Below are 14,383 nucleotides of genomic sequence, written 5' to 3'. Positions count from 1 at the left end.
AAGTGGTAGTTTTTTCTTTACCCGAACGCACCAAAGGCTTCCCTCTAAAAGACATCAAGTACACCGTGTCAGTTAAAAATAGCGTTACAAGCGGTCGGAATAGGCTAAATGCAAACTAACAAGACTAAATATTAGGTTCAATCCTACTTAGTTACTTACCAGTTGTTCTTTAATTAATCTTTGTCTACCAAAGCCGCTTGTTTATATTCGGGTACAATTCGGATTTTATCGCTACGTTTTAATTACGTAAACTGTCTCCGCCAATGAAAACGTTCTTTACACTGCCGCCTTGTCACTGAAAATCATAGCAGGCGAAGGAAATTTGCGAAAGCGAAAAAGGTAAATAGTGAATCTGTAAGTAACAAAGACGGACTGAACCTGATTTTCGGTCTTGTTGGTTTGCATTTAGCCTGTTCTGAACAGTTATAACGTTATTTTGAACTGGTACGGTGTGCTTGGTGTGTTTTAGGGGGAAGTCTTTGGTGCTTAAAAAGTGTGAGATTTATTCGGGTAGAGACAAAACTATGGTTTTTACACCGTTGCTTGCTCACGGGCTGTAAACACTGGCTCATTCTCTTTATGGAGGTGAATTAAAAAAAAAGAGCCAGTGATACTTCCGAGGCGGCGCTAAAGACCGGAACTATACGAGAAATGTAAACAAAGAAACAGGGTGAGTTTATATTTTACTTTATGTGCAACAAATCTAAGACCTTATTTCAAAAAGGGGTAATGTAATTCCACTCAGAATTGTTTAAATTATTTATGTATGCAGGTTGGATCTGCACAGTGAAGGCATTTTTTGACGTGAGAACAATTGAAAGTTGTGCAATAGAACATAATTTAAGGGCATCTGCAATGCAGACATTTATCTGATTAAGACAGAATTATTCACATAGCCACGCTTGTTTTTAATTTGACAATACAGGTAGCTTTAATCATACTGCTTCACTGTCATGAGAGCTCTGCTACTACTTACAGTATGAAGGAGAGAAGAGTGTAGGAAAAATGGAGCACTTGAATTTTACCAATCCCTTTAATAATATTAGTTTAAAAATGTCTTTAAACTCAAAAGTTATATGGGGTTACTTTATTTCTAGATGAAATCCATGAATATGCTTTGGGGCTACCACCCACACACTGCCACTCCACCTTCTCATCCAAGAAACCTATCTGCTGGATCTCGACCAATAAACCAGAAAAGGCTGCCATATTTTCAGAATACTTTTCCTCTATGAAATCAAATAATATTCGGCCGAGACTAGAAACAGATATATTATGCAATGAAGGCTTGGAGACAGGCATACAGGTTTACATGCTATGGTGTCTAACACATATAAGTATACCTGGCAGTGAGTTGACACTGGGTCCAAGATGGGCCTGAATCTTAGCATTTATAATTATTGAGGATATTGGTCTCTCAACCACTGATTCGAACCGAGGTTATACATAAATTGTAGTCTTTTTAGATCCATGCCTACGGACATTAAAACACACTTTAATCAAAGTAGGGCTCAGCCATGCGGTGGACTATATGAAAATAAGAAGGTACCGATAGAAATTTGGGAACAGACCAACTGCCCGGCAGTCATTTGGGGAATTAAACCGGTTTAACTGTATACTGTTTACAAACATATAATTAAAACTGGCATTGGCCTCAGTAGGACTTGACTATAATATTAAAATATTTTGGACCTTTCCAAGAAAGCACAGCATTTTGTATGCCAAGATGTGGACAATTTATTATAGATTGCAGATTATCGTTTAAGATATAGCCTTATTATTATTGAGGTATATGACCTACACTGACCACATTAAATACTGAATTGGAAATACCTATACTTGATATTTGATACTTTATACATAAAAATTGAAACATGATAAATTTGACTGGCAAGATCAGTTTTATTCTGTAAAATCATAACATGATAGAATTATATTTAAATTTAGAATAAGTATGACATTATAACAGACATTATTACTCATTAAAGCCACTATAAAAGTCCGGAATAAGATTAATATTTCCCCCCAACACACGCCAATATCTTATATTAACCAATATGCCTGTATATACATTGTATCACCTCTCTCATTGTGTGTGTGTGGTATATTTCCCAACTGATAAAAGGACTGGGACCGGGCCGAGGTGTCTCTATGCCGATGTATGTTTTCGATCACCTTTACTATACACATTATGGATACTGGAAAGACAAATGTACAGGAAAACTGGTTTTTCATGAGTGAAATTAATATAAAAAATATTTTTCTTCACCTAAAATGACTATGATTAATTAACAAAAGAGAAAATGTAAGAGAAATACTGAAATGGAATGGTGAAGACTGTAGTAAGTCCCGGGTTGAGGTGAGGAAATGCAGATTCCTGTTTTTGCTCATCAAACTTACGATTCTCGGTGAGGAAAACTGAGGATTTCAGGAGGAAAACTGCAATACGGAGATTCACGTAGTAAAACTACATACTGTGAAATCATTTAATTTCGTGGGCATGAAATTTCGTGGTTTTGGTCAAAACGGCAATTTCGTGGGGATATGAATTCGTGGGTTTCAACTTTTGAACACAAATTGAATTGGAATTTTACTTGTTCGTTGGGATTAAATTTCGTGGATTGACTCAACCACGAAATCCACGAAAATTAGTCCCCCACGAAAATTTGAGATTTCACAGTAATATTATTACAAAAACAATATTACATGATGATATCACCCTTAAAGCTAGCCAGAAAACAGGACATGAAATAAATAATAATTTGATACTAAAGATAATTGATTTGTTTACATGTAAAGTAGGTCAAGTGAGGAAAGTCAAGTGCGCATGCCCAAACTGTAACGATAATGGCAGACAAAGAAACATGGAAATGGTTAGAAATTACTTATTTTGAATTAGAAAAATAAATAGAAAAGTTAATTTTCTAATAAATAACACATAATTTTAATGAGAAAAACAAGCATGGAAATGCCGAGCATTACAATATTATGAAACGAGCACATAACAACAGTGCAAATCAGACCTAATGAAGGGACATTGTACATATACCTTTTGTAGTGACACATAGAGAATACTTCCAAATGAGGATGTGGACAGGTTGTATCTCTATGTTTGGTCATTTGACCTAAATCTGCTGTTAAATAATATCATATTTTCCTTTTCTTAACAATATGGATTTTAAACTACTTTATCATACCTTATGACATTTCGACTAATATAGTTCATTTTGTGGGTACAAAATGATCATGTGAACAGTCTTACATCTGGCTTGGGTCAGGTCCTAATGCAGGGCCTTAGGAAGCGAATTTGAGTCCATTATATGGTAAAAGGCCTTTAAAAGAAGCCACTATATGTAATCCAGAGCCATTATATGGGAATCACTAATAAAAGCAGGGCCTTTACCAGGGCCTTTATATCGTATAACACTAACACTTGACCTCGAGGCAAACCCTTTTCTTCATTTCTGGACAGTTTAGGACGTGGTCCCTCGAGGGTGAGGTTCCTTTTTTCGGTAGGGCTAGAAATAAAAAATGTCCAAAAATAACATATTTTCTGCCCCAATGGTACCATGTTTTGGCTTATATCGACCTCCTATATAAAGGCTTTTCTATTAAAGTGGCCCCCTTTAAATTGTTCCCCTTGGTTGCCGTCGGTGTAAAATACTTCCTTTACAAAGGTCTTCGCACATTATCTCCCTTAAATTGTCTCCCTTGTAAACCATCGGGGTAGGGGTGTCCTATACAAAGGACCCTTCCTCCTGCAAGATATCGAACTTGATCAGACAGGGTCGGTGTCGGGGTAGGGGTGGGGGTCAAGGTCAGGTTTGCGGTCGGGGTCGAGGTAGGGTAGGAGGCTGTGATGATTTTATTTTCGTATCCGAAAAAATCTTCATCAATTGAAGGACCTTTGTACAGGACATGTACATTTGTTGCTAAATGGTTTTATTTGACATAATCTATAGGAAACTTTTTGCTCAAAGTCTATCAGTTGAAGGGCTTTTGTACAGGAAATTTGATCTAAAATGGATTTATTTCACATGTTTTTGACAAGTAAAGGTTAGGGTTAGGGTTCTATGTTAACGTCCAATCCCGAACCCCAGACACCTCAAACCGGTCTTACCCCTTCATTGTTACCCATCAATGTTTTACCTAGGGAATCACTAAAATAATAGAATTTGAGAAGAGCCGCGTTAAGTAAAAAATGTTTTATCTCCATCAATTGAAGGGCCTTTGTACGTGAAAAGGGGTAGGGGTAGGAATTGTTGGATGTCATTGGGAACGAAGGCCATGGTATAGGAAAAGGGGTAGCCTCTGGCAAGAGCCACCAAATATTAGGAAGTTTTGGGACGGATGCCATGGTCTCCGATCTGGATAATTTTTGGTCGAGTCGATCTGGCACAGACATCAATCGGCCGAGTTTTGACCTCGATCGGTTGACCCCATGAGGAGTTATTGGCCCTGAAAGGGCAAAAACTGTAAGTAAGATCCAGCAAAGAAACAATAAAATGCGCTGTGTCAGTTCGTATCTGTATTCTGAATCTCTTGATAGCATACATAACAATAACAACATATCATAACGTCGGAAGTGACGTTGACGTCATAAACGCGGTAAGACGTAACGTGCATACTAGCGTAAATAACACTACAATACTGAACGTATCTAGCTCGCGGACATACTGGGGGCGCGAAATGTTAGATAATGCTCATCTAATGTGTAAATTGTAAGTCTCCGATATTACATGCAAACTAAAAAATGCGAATGTCCATAATTTCAGGTATTAGCATCATGTAAATACCAGTTAAAGTCACTATGATTTATACGCGTTATTTCACAAGAATGTATTAAAACTAACAGAATAATCCATCGTATTTAAGTAGTCTAAATCAACTGTATTGAAAGATTCTCACATCGTATCAGTGTCATTTTTCACGAATGATGTATATCACATCTACAGTTCTGTAACTTCCAAAGGGTAGAGTTTTACTATTGGTCTATTAGTAGTACCATTGTCTGTTCTAATTTTCGCTGACCGAACCAGTCCATCTCTACCGGGCACGAGTTGTTCTATGACTGCCAACTTCCATTGTGCACCTGGAACTTCATCATGAACTTGTACAACGTCGCCTACCGCTATGGATTGTTTATTCCGCCCTGATGTACGATGTTGCTCTCGGATAGCAGTAAGATATTCGTGTCTCCATCGTTTCCGGAAGTTGTTTATCAGTTTTATCTGGATCTTGGCTTGTTTATTAATGTTACGGTGTCCACCAAGGATTGAACTTGGGACTGTTTCATCTTTAGGGTCGTGATATGGTAATGTTATAATGCGTCTGCCATATAGAAGATGTGCTGGTGTGAGTGGTTCTGGATTCATACCGGAAGAGACGTACGTTAGTGGCCGGTCATTCAAAACAGCTTCTATTTCGGTAACTACCGTCTGTAGCATGTCGAAGTTAACGTAAGAACGACCAAGAGTCTTCTTCAGTGCTGTCTTGGTGAGCCCGATTAATCTCTCCCACCAGCCGCCAAACCATGGAGCGCGCTTGGGTATGAACTTCCACGTGGTACCTTGACTGGTAAGGGCATCTTGTACTTTCCGCGACTCGAACAGACGTCTTATATGGTTAGAAGTAGCCATGAATGTTGAAGCGTTGTCGGAGATCATGACGTGTGGTAGAGATTTCCGGCTGGTGAATCTCCTAAAAGCTTGAAGAAAGGATTCTTCGGATAAATCTCGGACGACTTCTAAGTGAACCGCTCGTGTGGATGTACATGTAAATAAACAAATATATGCCTTTTCTTCAGTTTCATTCTTACTTCTGACATACAGTGCGCCTGTGAAGTCGACACGTGTTACTGTTAACGGTATTGTATCTTCTACTCTACATCTGGGTAAGGGAGGTGGATCAGGGGATGCATATGATTTCCCAGTTACATTTCTGCACGTGATACATTTTCGAATGATTGTCTTTATACATTAACGAATGGCTGGGATCCAGAACATCTGGCGAATGTAAGTGATAGTAGAATCAACGCCCGCATGTAGAACTCTCTGGTGGCAATCAAGAACAATCAAATGGGTCAAGGGATGCCTTGATGGTACCAGGTAAGGAAATTTCGAACTCTCGGCCAGCGGCGCGTTGTGAATTCTACCTCCACAGCGGACTCCACCATCATTGTCGATGAATAATCTTAGTTGCTTGACAAGTTCTGAGCGTGATTTACTGGACCTCATGTTGATGATTTCTTCCTGGTAAGTAATGGTTTGGCAGTTTAAAAGCCATGTTTTCTCTGCGTGTGTAAGTTCACTGTAGGACAAGGTTCAAGTCGTCTGCTAGAATGTCTACAGTTATATATAAATCTCATGACGTATGCTGTTACACGTAATAGCTTCTGGTATGTGCTGAATCTGCTGATATCAATAACTTGATGAATGCCGGAGGTAAACGCTGGTTCCATAGGTATAGTCGTGGGATTAGCACCGGAAGTGTCGTGCAAAGTTGCGAGTACTGAAGTTTCATTCGTACTCCATGTAGGCCAATTTGAAGGGTCGTTGATCCACGGTGGTCCATTCAGCCAACTTTCGTTCTCTGCATATTGCTTAGCTGTAATTCCACGGGTAAGTAGATCAGCGGGGTTTGAGTTGGTGGGGCAGTATTTCCATTTGCTGTTCTTTGTAAGTTCTTTCACTTCATTAACTCTGTTTTGGACAATTCGTGGTAAGGGTTTAGCTGTTTCCAACCAGTATAAAACGATTTGGCTATCTGACCAGAAGTAAACATCTGTGTGCTGAAGTGTCTTCTGTATGTGCTTCGCTAATCGAGCACCAACTGTAGCTGCCATTAGTTCTAGTCGTGGTAACGTAAGTTTCTTAAGTGGTGCTGATAAGTGATGATTGTTGTCCCTTGCAAAGGTATGCTGCAGCACCATATGAAGACTGGCTTGCGTCTACGAAAACATTTAGGGTGAGGGGTAAAGTGTCTGCTCCTTTCTGGGATTCTCGCCTGCGGCAGGGATTTCAAAGTAACATCGTCTGTATTTAGTTGTGGATATGGTATTCAAGTTATTCACAAGGTTTTCCCATCTATGTTGTATGTCAGCTGGTAACTGAGTATCCCAGTCGAATTTCTCTTGCCAAATGTGTTGTAACATAATTTTAGCACGTACTGTAACCGGACTAAGCAGACCTAGCGGATCATACAATCTTGACGTTTGTCGTAAAAGTTCACGTTTTGTTGTAATGGCTCTGATTGGTATATGTGTTGTTTGAAACATCAGCATATCTGTTTCTGCATTCCATCGCATACCAAGTATCTTTGTGATATTGTCTGTGTCTAAAACATCGTTTGTTGCGGCTAAGTTTCGTAGACGTTGGCTGTTAGAATTCCATGAGCGTAGATTGAAGTTAGCAGACGACAGCAGAACGCGCGCATCCTGGAAGTAAGCAAGCGTCTGGTTCTCATCTTCAAAACTTGACAGGATGTTGTCTACATATAAGTCTCGTTTCAAAATGTTACTGACCCATACATCACAATGGCTTTCTAGATGTTTCAAGAGTGTCGAATTTAGAATAAATGGGGAACATGTTGCGCCGAAAAGAACTGCCTTGAACCTGTATGTGATCAAAGTACTGTCGGGATCATTGAGATCGCTCAGCCATAAAAACCTCGTGACATCTCTGTCTTCTTCTGCTAATTGTATCTGGAGAAAGGCTTTTTCTATGTCGGAAGATACGGCGTATTTGTGTAACCGGAAACGCATCAAGATGTGGGTAATGTCATTGAGTTCAGGAGGGGTCGATTTTAGACAATCATTAAGACTAGGCTGACCATGTGACGGACGACAACTACAGTCATTTACTATGCGTATCGGTGTAGTAACAGAATCTTTCTTAACTCCGTGGTGAGGGATGTAGTGTATCTGGTGTTGTGGTACGATAGTTTCATCAACCTTCTCAATAAAACCTTTCGTCTCCTGATCTTTGATAATGTCTCCATATTTCTGTAAGATTTGTGGGTCTTGACGTAGACGCTTGATGACATTTTCAGTACGTTTCCTCGTTATGTCATAATTAGTGGGTAAAGTCTCATGATCATCCTTCCAAGGTAGTTTTGCTGAATAACGTCCATTGCTATAGCTTATAGAATCCCGCAGGTAATCCTCTTGATAAGTAGATGTAGACTTATTTTCTTCATTTTCTGAAATTCCTAGAGACTCAAGCCTCCAAAATCTCTCAAGATCACAGGGGTCTGTTGGTGACGTAAGAACGTTAAGCATGTGATGCGTGGGTCTTCCTTGTGCGGAAACCGGAAGTTGCTTGTATGTGGATACTGGAAGCGGACCTGACAGAAGATATCCAATTCTTGACTGTACCGCAGTTGGACCGTTCCCTCGGAACACTCAAACGGCTATTTTTGGCCCAATCAACACTTCTATGTCTATTTTTTCTTTATCGTCTGTAATAAGAGAAATAGTTCCCTTGGTCATGTTTCGAACTCTCTGGCTGGTATCACCGAAAGACGCTAAATGTACTACCTCACTTCCGGTCTGGGGAAAATGTAACTTTTCTGCCAACACTTCAGTAATAAAGGAACGCTGAGCTCCCTCATCAAAAAGAATGTTTGTCTCTATAGAAACACTGGAATTACATACCTGGGCGACTGCTGTCTTGAGTAGTATATCTGGTCTGGAATCAATTGTTGAATGTAGAGTTGCTGTATCGGGTTGGGATACGACGTCGGACGTAGCTGGTACTGTGAACTTGCAAATTGCAGATTTAATGAAGATTGCTTGAAATGTTTATCACATATACTAGAATGATGTTTGCGCTGACAGTGACGACATCTATTTGTGGAACGGCACGACGATACTTGATGTTTCCGTAAACAGTTAAAACACAGATGTTCCTTTTTCACTATAGCAATGCGTGACTCGTATGATGTGACCTTTGTGCACTCGTTTGGAGAATGTTCATCTTTACAGAAGGGGCACACTTTTTTGTCATTTTTCTTGTAATGATCGTTTCTATGCCTGTGGCTGGGTTGTTTCGGCTTTGGTCTGGTTCCAGCAAAGAATAACGCTGTAGGGTTGTGTGCTTCCGACACTTCCATTGTTTCACCTGCTTCCAGAAAAGAAATTTCTTTGGATAAAGATACATGTAATCTCAAGTCCTGTAAATTCCAACTCTGACTACCATACTCACGTGCCATGTTTTGTTTGATCTCACCAGGTAATTTTTCCAACACTATTGGTACAAGTAAACTACCGTATGATTCTTGCGATTGTCCGAGGGATTCCAAACCTCTAATAAAAGTTTCCATTTTATCATAAAACATTGTAAACTCACCACACTGTGGTCAGGTTTTGCAAGTTCCAACAAAGACTGCATGTACGTATGAATAATCTTCTGAGACTTACCGAAACGCTCTCTGAGTAGACCCACTGCCTTGGAATAGTTAGAATTCGTCAAAGGAAATACACCATGAAGCTGTACCTTGAAGCAAAGATTTCAGATAGTTGAACTTCTGAACGTCCGATAACGAAGCATTTAGATGAACCGATGACTCGAAAGAGTCCCAGAAAGTTTGCCAGGTTGTTAGATCTCCATCAAAGGTAGGTAAAGTCAGTTTCGGAAGCTTGTGTTGAAAAAAAGTACTCGAACCTGAATGACGTGGTAACGCTGGGTTTTCTTCATTATCCACAGAACTATTGTTTGTAAAATCTTGACTATGCTTGCGAGAAGTGTCACGTAATTTCTGAATTCTGAGATCTAAGTTGTATGAATACTCTTCACTTTCTACAATTTCAGTTTCAATTTCTGCGACATCACACTGGTTTACTATCTTCTCATTCAGTCCTTTGATTATCTCAGCTTTCTCTGTCAAATAGTCCATCAGCGACATAAATTCAAGTGGCGACATATCATCAGTTATACTGTCTAATTTCCTCTGTACAACTCTGCGCTGACCTTCTCGTGTTGAAATTAGTTTCTGAAGATTCATGGTTAATCAAAATCCTGGTCAAGGCACCAAAAATGTAAGTAAGATCCAGCAAAGAAACAATAAAATGCGTTGTGTCAGTTCGTATCTGTATTCTGAATCTCTTGATAGCATACATAACAATAACAACATATCATAACGTCGGAAGTGACGTTGACGTCATAAACGCGGTAAGACGTAACGTGCATACTAGCGTAATTAACACTACAATATTTTGAACGTATCTAGCTCGCGGACAAAATCAAGGTGAAATAACGGTCAGATTGGGCGTGTTATTGCCCTTGAACGGATGGACGGAATCTTACCCCGAGACCATAGGTGGAACGCCAGGACCTCTCAGGTCAAGATAAGGTATGATAGGCGTGGTCAAGGTCATGCCCATGGCCGGAAAGACGGACCGAATATGCCAACATGTGTTCAAAGGTCTAATTATAATACATGGAGGGCCTTTGTACGGGAAAGCCTTTGTATAGGAAGATTCTACCCAGTCGCTCAAAAGCACCAAGTGAAGAAATTCTAGGGTTTTTGTATAGGAAGGCCTTTGTATAGGATACGCGAAACGTTAAGTGTAGTATGTGAAGGGCCTTTGCAAGGGTAAAGGCCCTTGTTTAAGATAATTTCCTATGTGTCCCATATGAAGGCCTTTTCCTGTATAGAGGCATTTCAAAAAGTATAGTCGTACGTGAAGTGCCTTTGTACGGGTAAGGCCTTTGTATAAGATAGTTTCCTATAGGAAGGCATTTTCCTGTCCCATATGAAGGCCTTTTCCTGTATAGAGGCCTCTGAAAAAGTATAAAATATAGTACGTGAAGAGCCTTAGTACCGGTATGGCCTTTGTATAAGATAATTTCCTGTGAAGGCCTTTTTTATGTCGCATATGAAGGCCTTTTCCTGTACAGAGGCCTCTGAAAATGTATAAAGTGTAGTATGTGAAGAACCTTTGCACGGGTAAGGCCTTTATATAGAAAAGCATTATTATATGAAGACTTATTATCTCATACAAAGGCCTTTTTCTATATAAAGGCCTGGACAACAAGTACAAAGTGTAGCAACTTTAGGGCCTTTACACGTGAAAGGCCTTTGTATAAGACAGGGTTAGCGGGAAGCCAGTGTAAAATTTTGAGGGCTTTTGTATATGAAGCCTTTATATAGGAAGTCAATTAATTGAAGGGCCTTTGTACGGGAATGTTTTTATATTGCGGACAGACTGCGGATGCCTATCCGTGCCCCATTCCTTTATCCCAAGACACACAAAACAGCTCTTACCTCTTTCAACCCCTTCCATTCCTTTCCCCACGGAGCAAAAAAAAAAAACAAATATAAGACGAATAAGGGGATAAGGGCCTTTGTACGGGACTGTTTTTTATATTGCAAGTAGACTGCGGATGCCTATAGAATTATCGCTACAGAACTTGCTGTCACACTGCTGAAAAAAATGCGATTCAGTTTATATCAGCTATCTCGAACAATCTCACAAAGAAACACACTCTGAATACAAGTGGAGTATGCCAAGGTATAAGTTGCTATCAGGGGAAACTTGTATCATTTGAAGATCCTATAAAACTCCAAATTTTCATACCAATGGCACTGTACATCAAACAGTTTAAAACGAATTGTTTTCATTTATCGCTGGTCCAGGAACAATTATTTCCAGTATACCTCACTATGTCAAATGTAGTCAAAATGGTATCTATATATCTGACTGGAGAATGAAAAGAGTTACAAGATTAAACTGGAAATGTAAGATGATTGGTAGATATGGAAATATGGGTGACCCCGTGGTATAACTCTGACAGATGATGCAAGTGTCTTTGTGTGTGACTGGGACAGAAATGTTATAGAGTGTTGAAAAATCTAAAAGGTCCTACCGCTGTCTGCTGGTGTGCTAAAACAAATACATTATACGTTAGCTGCTCTAGTTGGGAAGAAAGAAATGACAACTTCATTCATCTATTAAAGTTATCTTTACTGTAACAAAACATTTTCATATCTTAATGCACATCAATTGCAATCAGATACAGAATTACTGTGCTTAAAATAAGGAGCATTTTGTGAGTGGCCTTTACTTTCATAAGTTACAAAGAAGTGATATTTTGATATAAAGTTATGACTAAGGCCCTACCAAACTGGGTATATGTTAAGCATCCTCCCATTTTTAAAACCTACCTACCAGGCCCGAAAAAACGAATGAAGTGTCACGACATCTTTCTTGACACAATGAGGGGGTTTAATATCAAGACATAAAAAAATAACTACTAATATAAAATCAACTACAAAAAAAAATGTTATTTAAGGAGGAGTGCAACCTTTAATTTTTTTTAGATAAATCTAAGTAAAACGAACGGAGGACAATTGAGAATATTTCTGATTTTCTCCCGTTTTCCGCTTGGCTCTAACCTAAGCTTCGCTGCAAAACTTGGCCCAAAACGGTACTTTTTGGGCGTCATTACTTGACGTAATTTTCACTGTTTCTCAAAGGTTTTCAGCATATCCCTATTTTAGTTGGAAGCGGACACGCATGAAATTAATATATTTTTAAAAGATTAAAAAATTTCCTTTCCTGTGATATAAATTCCGTGCATGATCTATGACGTACGTTAAGATTATGACGTATTAAAGCGCCAGACTTACATAAATCGTAACGTAGAGTTTTGCTGGAAAGTTGTCCGTTTTTCGAGTATAGCCTTTTTACAAGTCGAGGAATTTTGTTTAAATTTTAATCATAAATGCGCAATCATATTTACTTGCATTTGATAAACAAACAATTGTATGTCGCCGACTTTGTTCTTTCAGTAGGACCAATATTGTTTCCCCATCCCGAGCTTAAACGAGGCGTTATTTGATGGTATTTTAAAAGTTATGCTGAAGGTTTCGGACGATTTCAGAAAACTTGTACTATGGAGCATATTGTCGACATTTTATCGTAAAAATATACGTTTAATGAAAGCATATACCAAAATATAAGAAAATAACACATATAAATCGAATTATAATAGAAAAAAGAAGTCTCGACTAGTTTTGAGCTGCGAACTTTATTAGCATTCGATTTTAATGTGTGATTATAATGGAATTACTTCTGTGAAAATGCGCATCTTAAAAATCTTCTTTCACTTTATTAGTATTCGATGTGAATGTGCGATTATAATGGAATCATGCATGTTACCATTTCAAATATATCTAAAGCACAACGAGACTGTACATACATGTACGATATAAATGTAAAACATTATAACTGTGCGCCTTAGATGTCGGATTGTTGCTATATGTATGAAAAGTTAAGGCATATCAACAAGTTGAACTATTACTGTTAACTGAGTTTGTTTACTTATTCATTTTTAGTTTAAAGAAATACTCTACTGTATACTTTTTATCGCTGATTTTATGTTTGTAACTCGAACTCGATTGTTGACTTGATATAACGTTTCTTTCATTACATATCAGAAAAAAAAGATATTTTAAAAACAGTATAAACCTACTTCATTGTACTTTGAGTTCTTGCATGAGACATATTATGCCCACAGTGATGTCGAAGATGCACATACACTCTTAAGAGTGTATCGAGCAGCAAGGATTCATTACCAACTTTTAGTAACATCGATCTATCGGAAAATCGATACATTTGCCTATATAAACAAAGAAGGAAAAAATACTTAAACTTAAATAGAAAAAGTTCTATTTGGAAATCAAAAATTCGATACCCCACAAATTAAAGTTTAATTTATTGCGGATATTATGAATATTTTTTCAAAAGAATATTTTAATATTTGGTTGGTCCTTTTTGACTTTAAATAGACCCACCTCAGTTCATAAAGACTCTGTAGGAAACGGATCGAAAAAAATGACTTTTTCAAATATAACAGATAAAATGAGATGTTTTCCGCAAATAATCAAAAAATCGATACCCCTAAAAATGTAGAAAAATTATTCAATTTTCGTTATGTGTAATTTGTTTTAAATTTAATAATGGTTTGTTTGGTCCTTTTTGCATTTTAGTGTGTACAGTGAACATTTCTTAAAAAAATCCGACTTTTTCCGCCGTTATCCGTAAGTACTCGGAAGCCGTTACGGAAAATATTGTCGTCTGCTAGTCTGACTTTGTCGATACAAACTGATACAGCTCAAAGCCTATGAATTGTAAGCAACTTTACATTGACAAAAAAACTGGGATTGTAATTAGACAAATTAAAACAAATTAATTGTTGAATTCAGAAACGCCGAAACCTAGATCCGCTGTCGTTTAAAATAACGCTATGGAGGATTTAGTGTTCAATTCGCATTAAATATACAAATGCTTTTAATTTTCATCGCAAAAAAAGTACTTAAAGCAACAAATTCTCATGTGTTTCCGTAAAATATAGTCTGTCAGTAATTGAGTTTCAAAGCA

At 38.2% G+C, this 14,383-nt stretch overlaps 3 protein-coding genes across 3 annotated transcripts; all 3 read right to left on the bottom strand.

Annotated features, from left to right (window-relative positions):
* Nucleotides 1-4,949: 4,949 nt before the first annotated feature.
* On the bottom strand, nt 4,950-6,236 carry LOC128556616 (uncharacterized). The gene is made up of 2 exons (XM_053542168.1): nt 6,155-6,236; nt 4,950-5,857 (listed from the first exon to the last, which is right to left on the bottom strand). The coding sequence occupies exons 1-2, from the start codon at nt 6,234-6,236 to the stop codon at nt 4,950-4,952; spliced, it is 990 nt and encodes a 329-aa protein (XP_053398143.1).
* Nucleotides 6,237-6,961: 725 nt separating this feature from the next.
* LOC128556615 (uncharacterized) lies at nt 6,962-8,278 on the bottom strand. The gene has a single exon (XM_053542167.1). It carries the CDS (start codon nt 8,276-8,278, stop codon nt 6,962-6,964), a length of 1,317 nt encoding a protein of 438 aa, XP_053398142.1.
* A 1,178-nt stretch (nt 8,279-9,456) lies between these two features.
* On the bottom strand, nt 9,457-10,002 carry LOC128556614 (uncharacterized). The gene has a single exon (XM_053542166.1). It carries the CDS (start codon nt 10,000-10,002, stop codon nt 9,457-9,459), a length of 546 nt encoding a protein of 181 aa, XP_053398141.1.
* Nucleotides 10,003-14,383: the final 4,381 nt, after the last annotated feature.

Source organism: Mercenaria mercenaria, chromosome 4 (assembly GCF_021730395.1).
Source record: "Mercenaria mercenaria strain notata chromosome 4, MADL_Memer_1, whole genome shotgun sequence".
NCBI lineage: Eukaryota > Metazoa > Mollusca > Bivalvia > Venerida > Veneridae > Mercenaria > Mercenaria mercenaria.
This window is presented reverse-complemented; position numbering and strand designations above follow the sequence as displayed.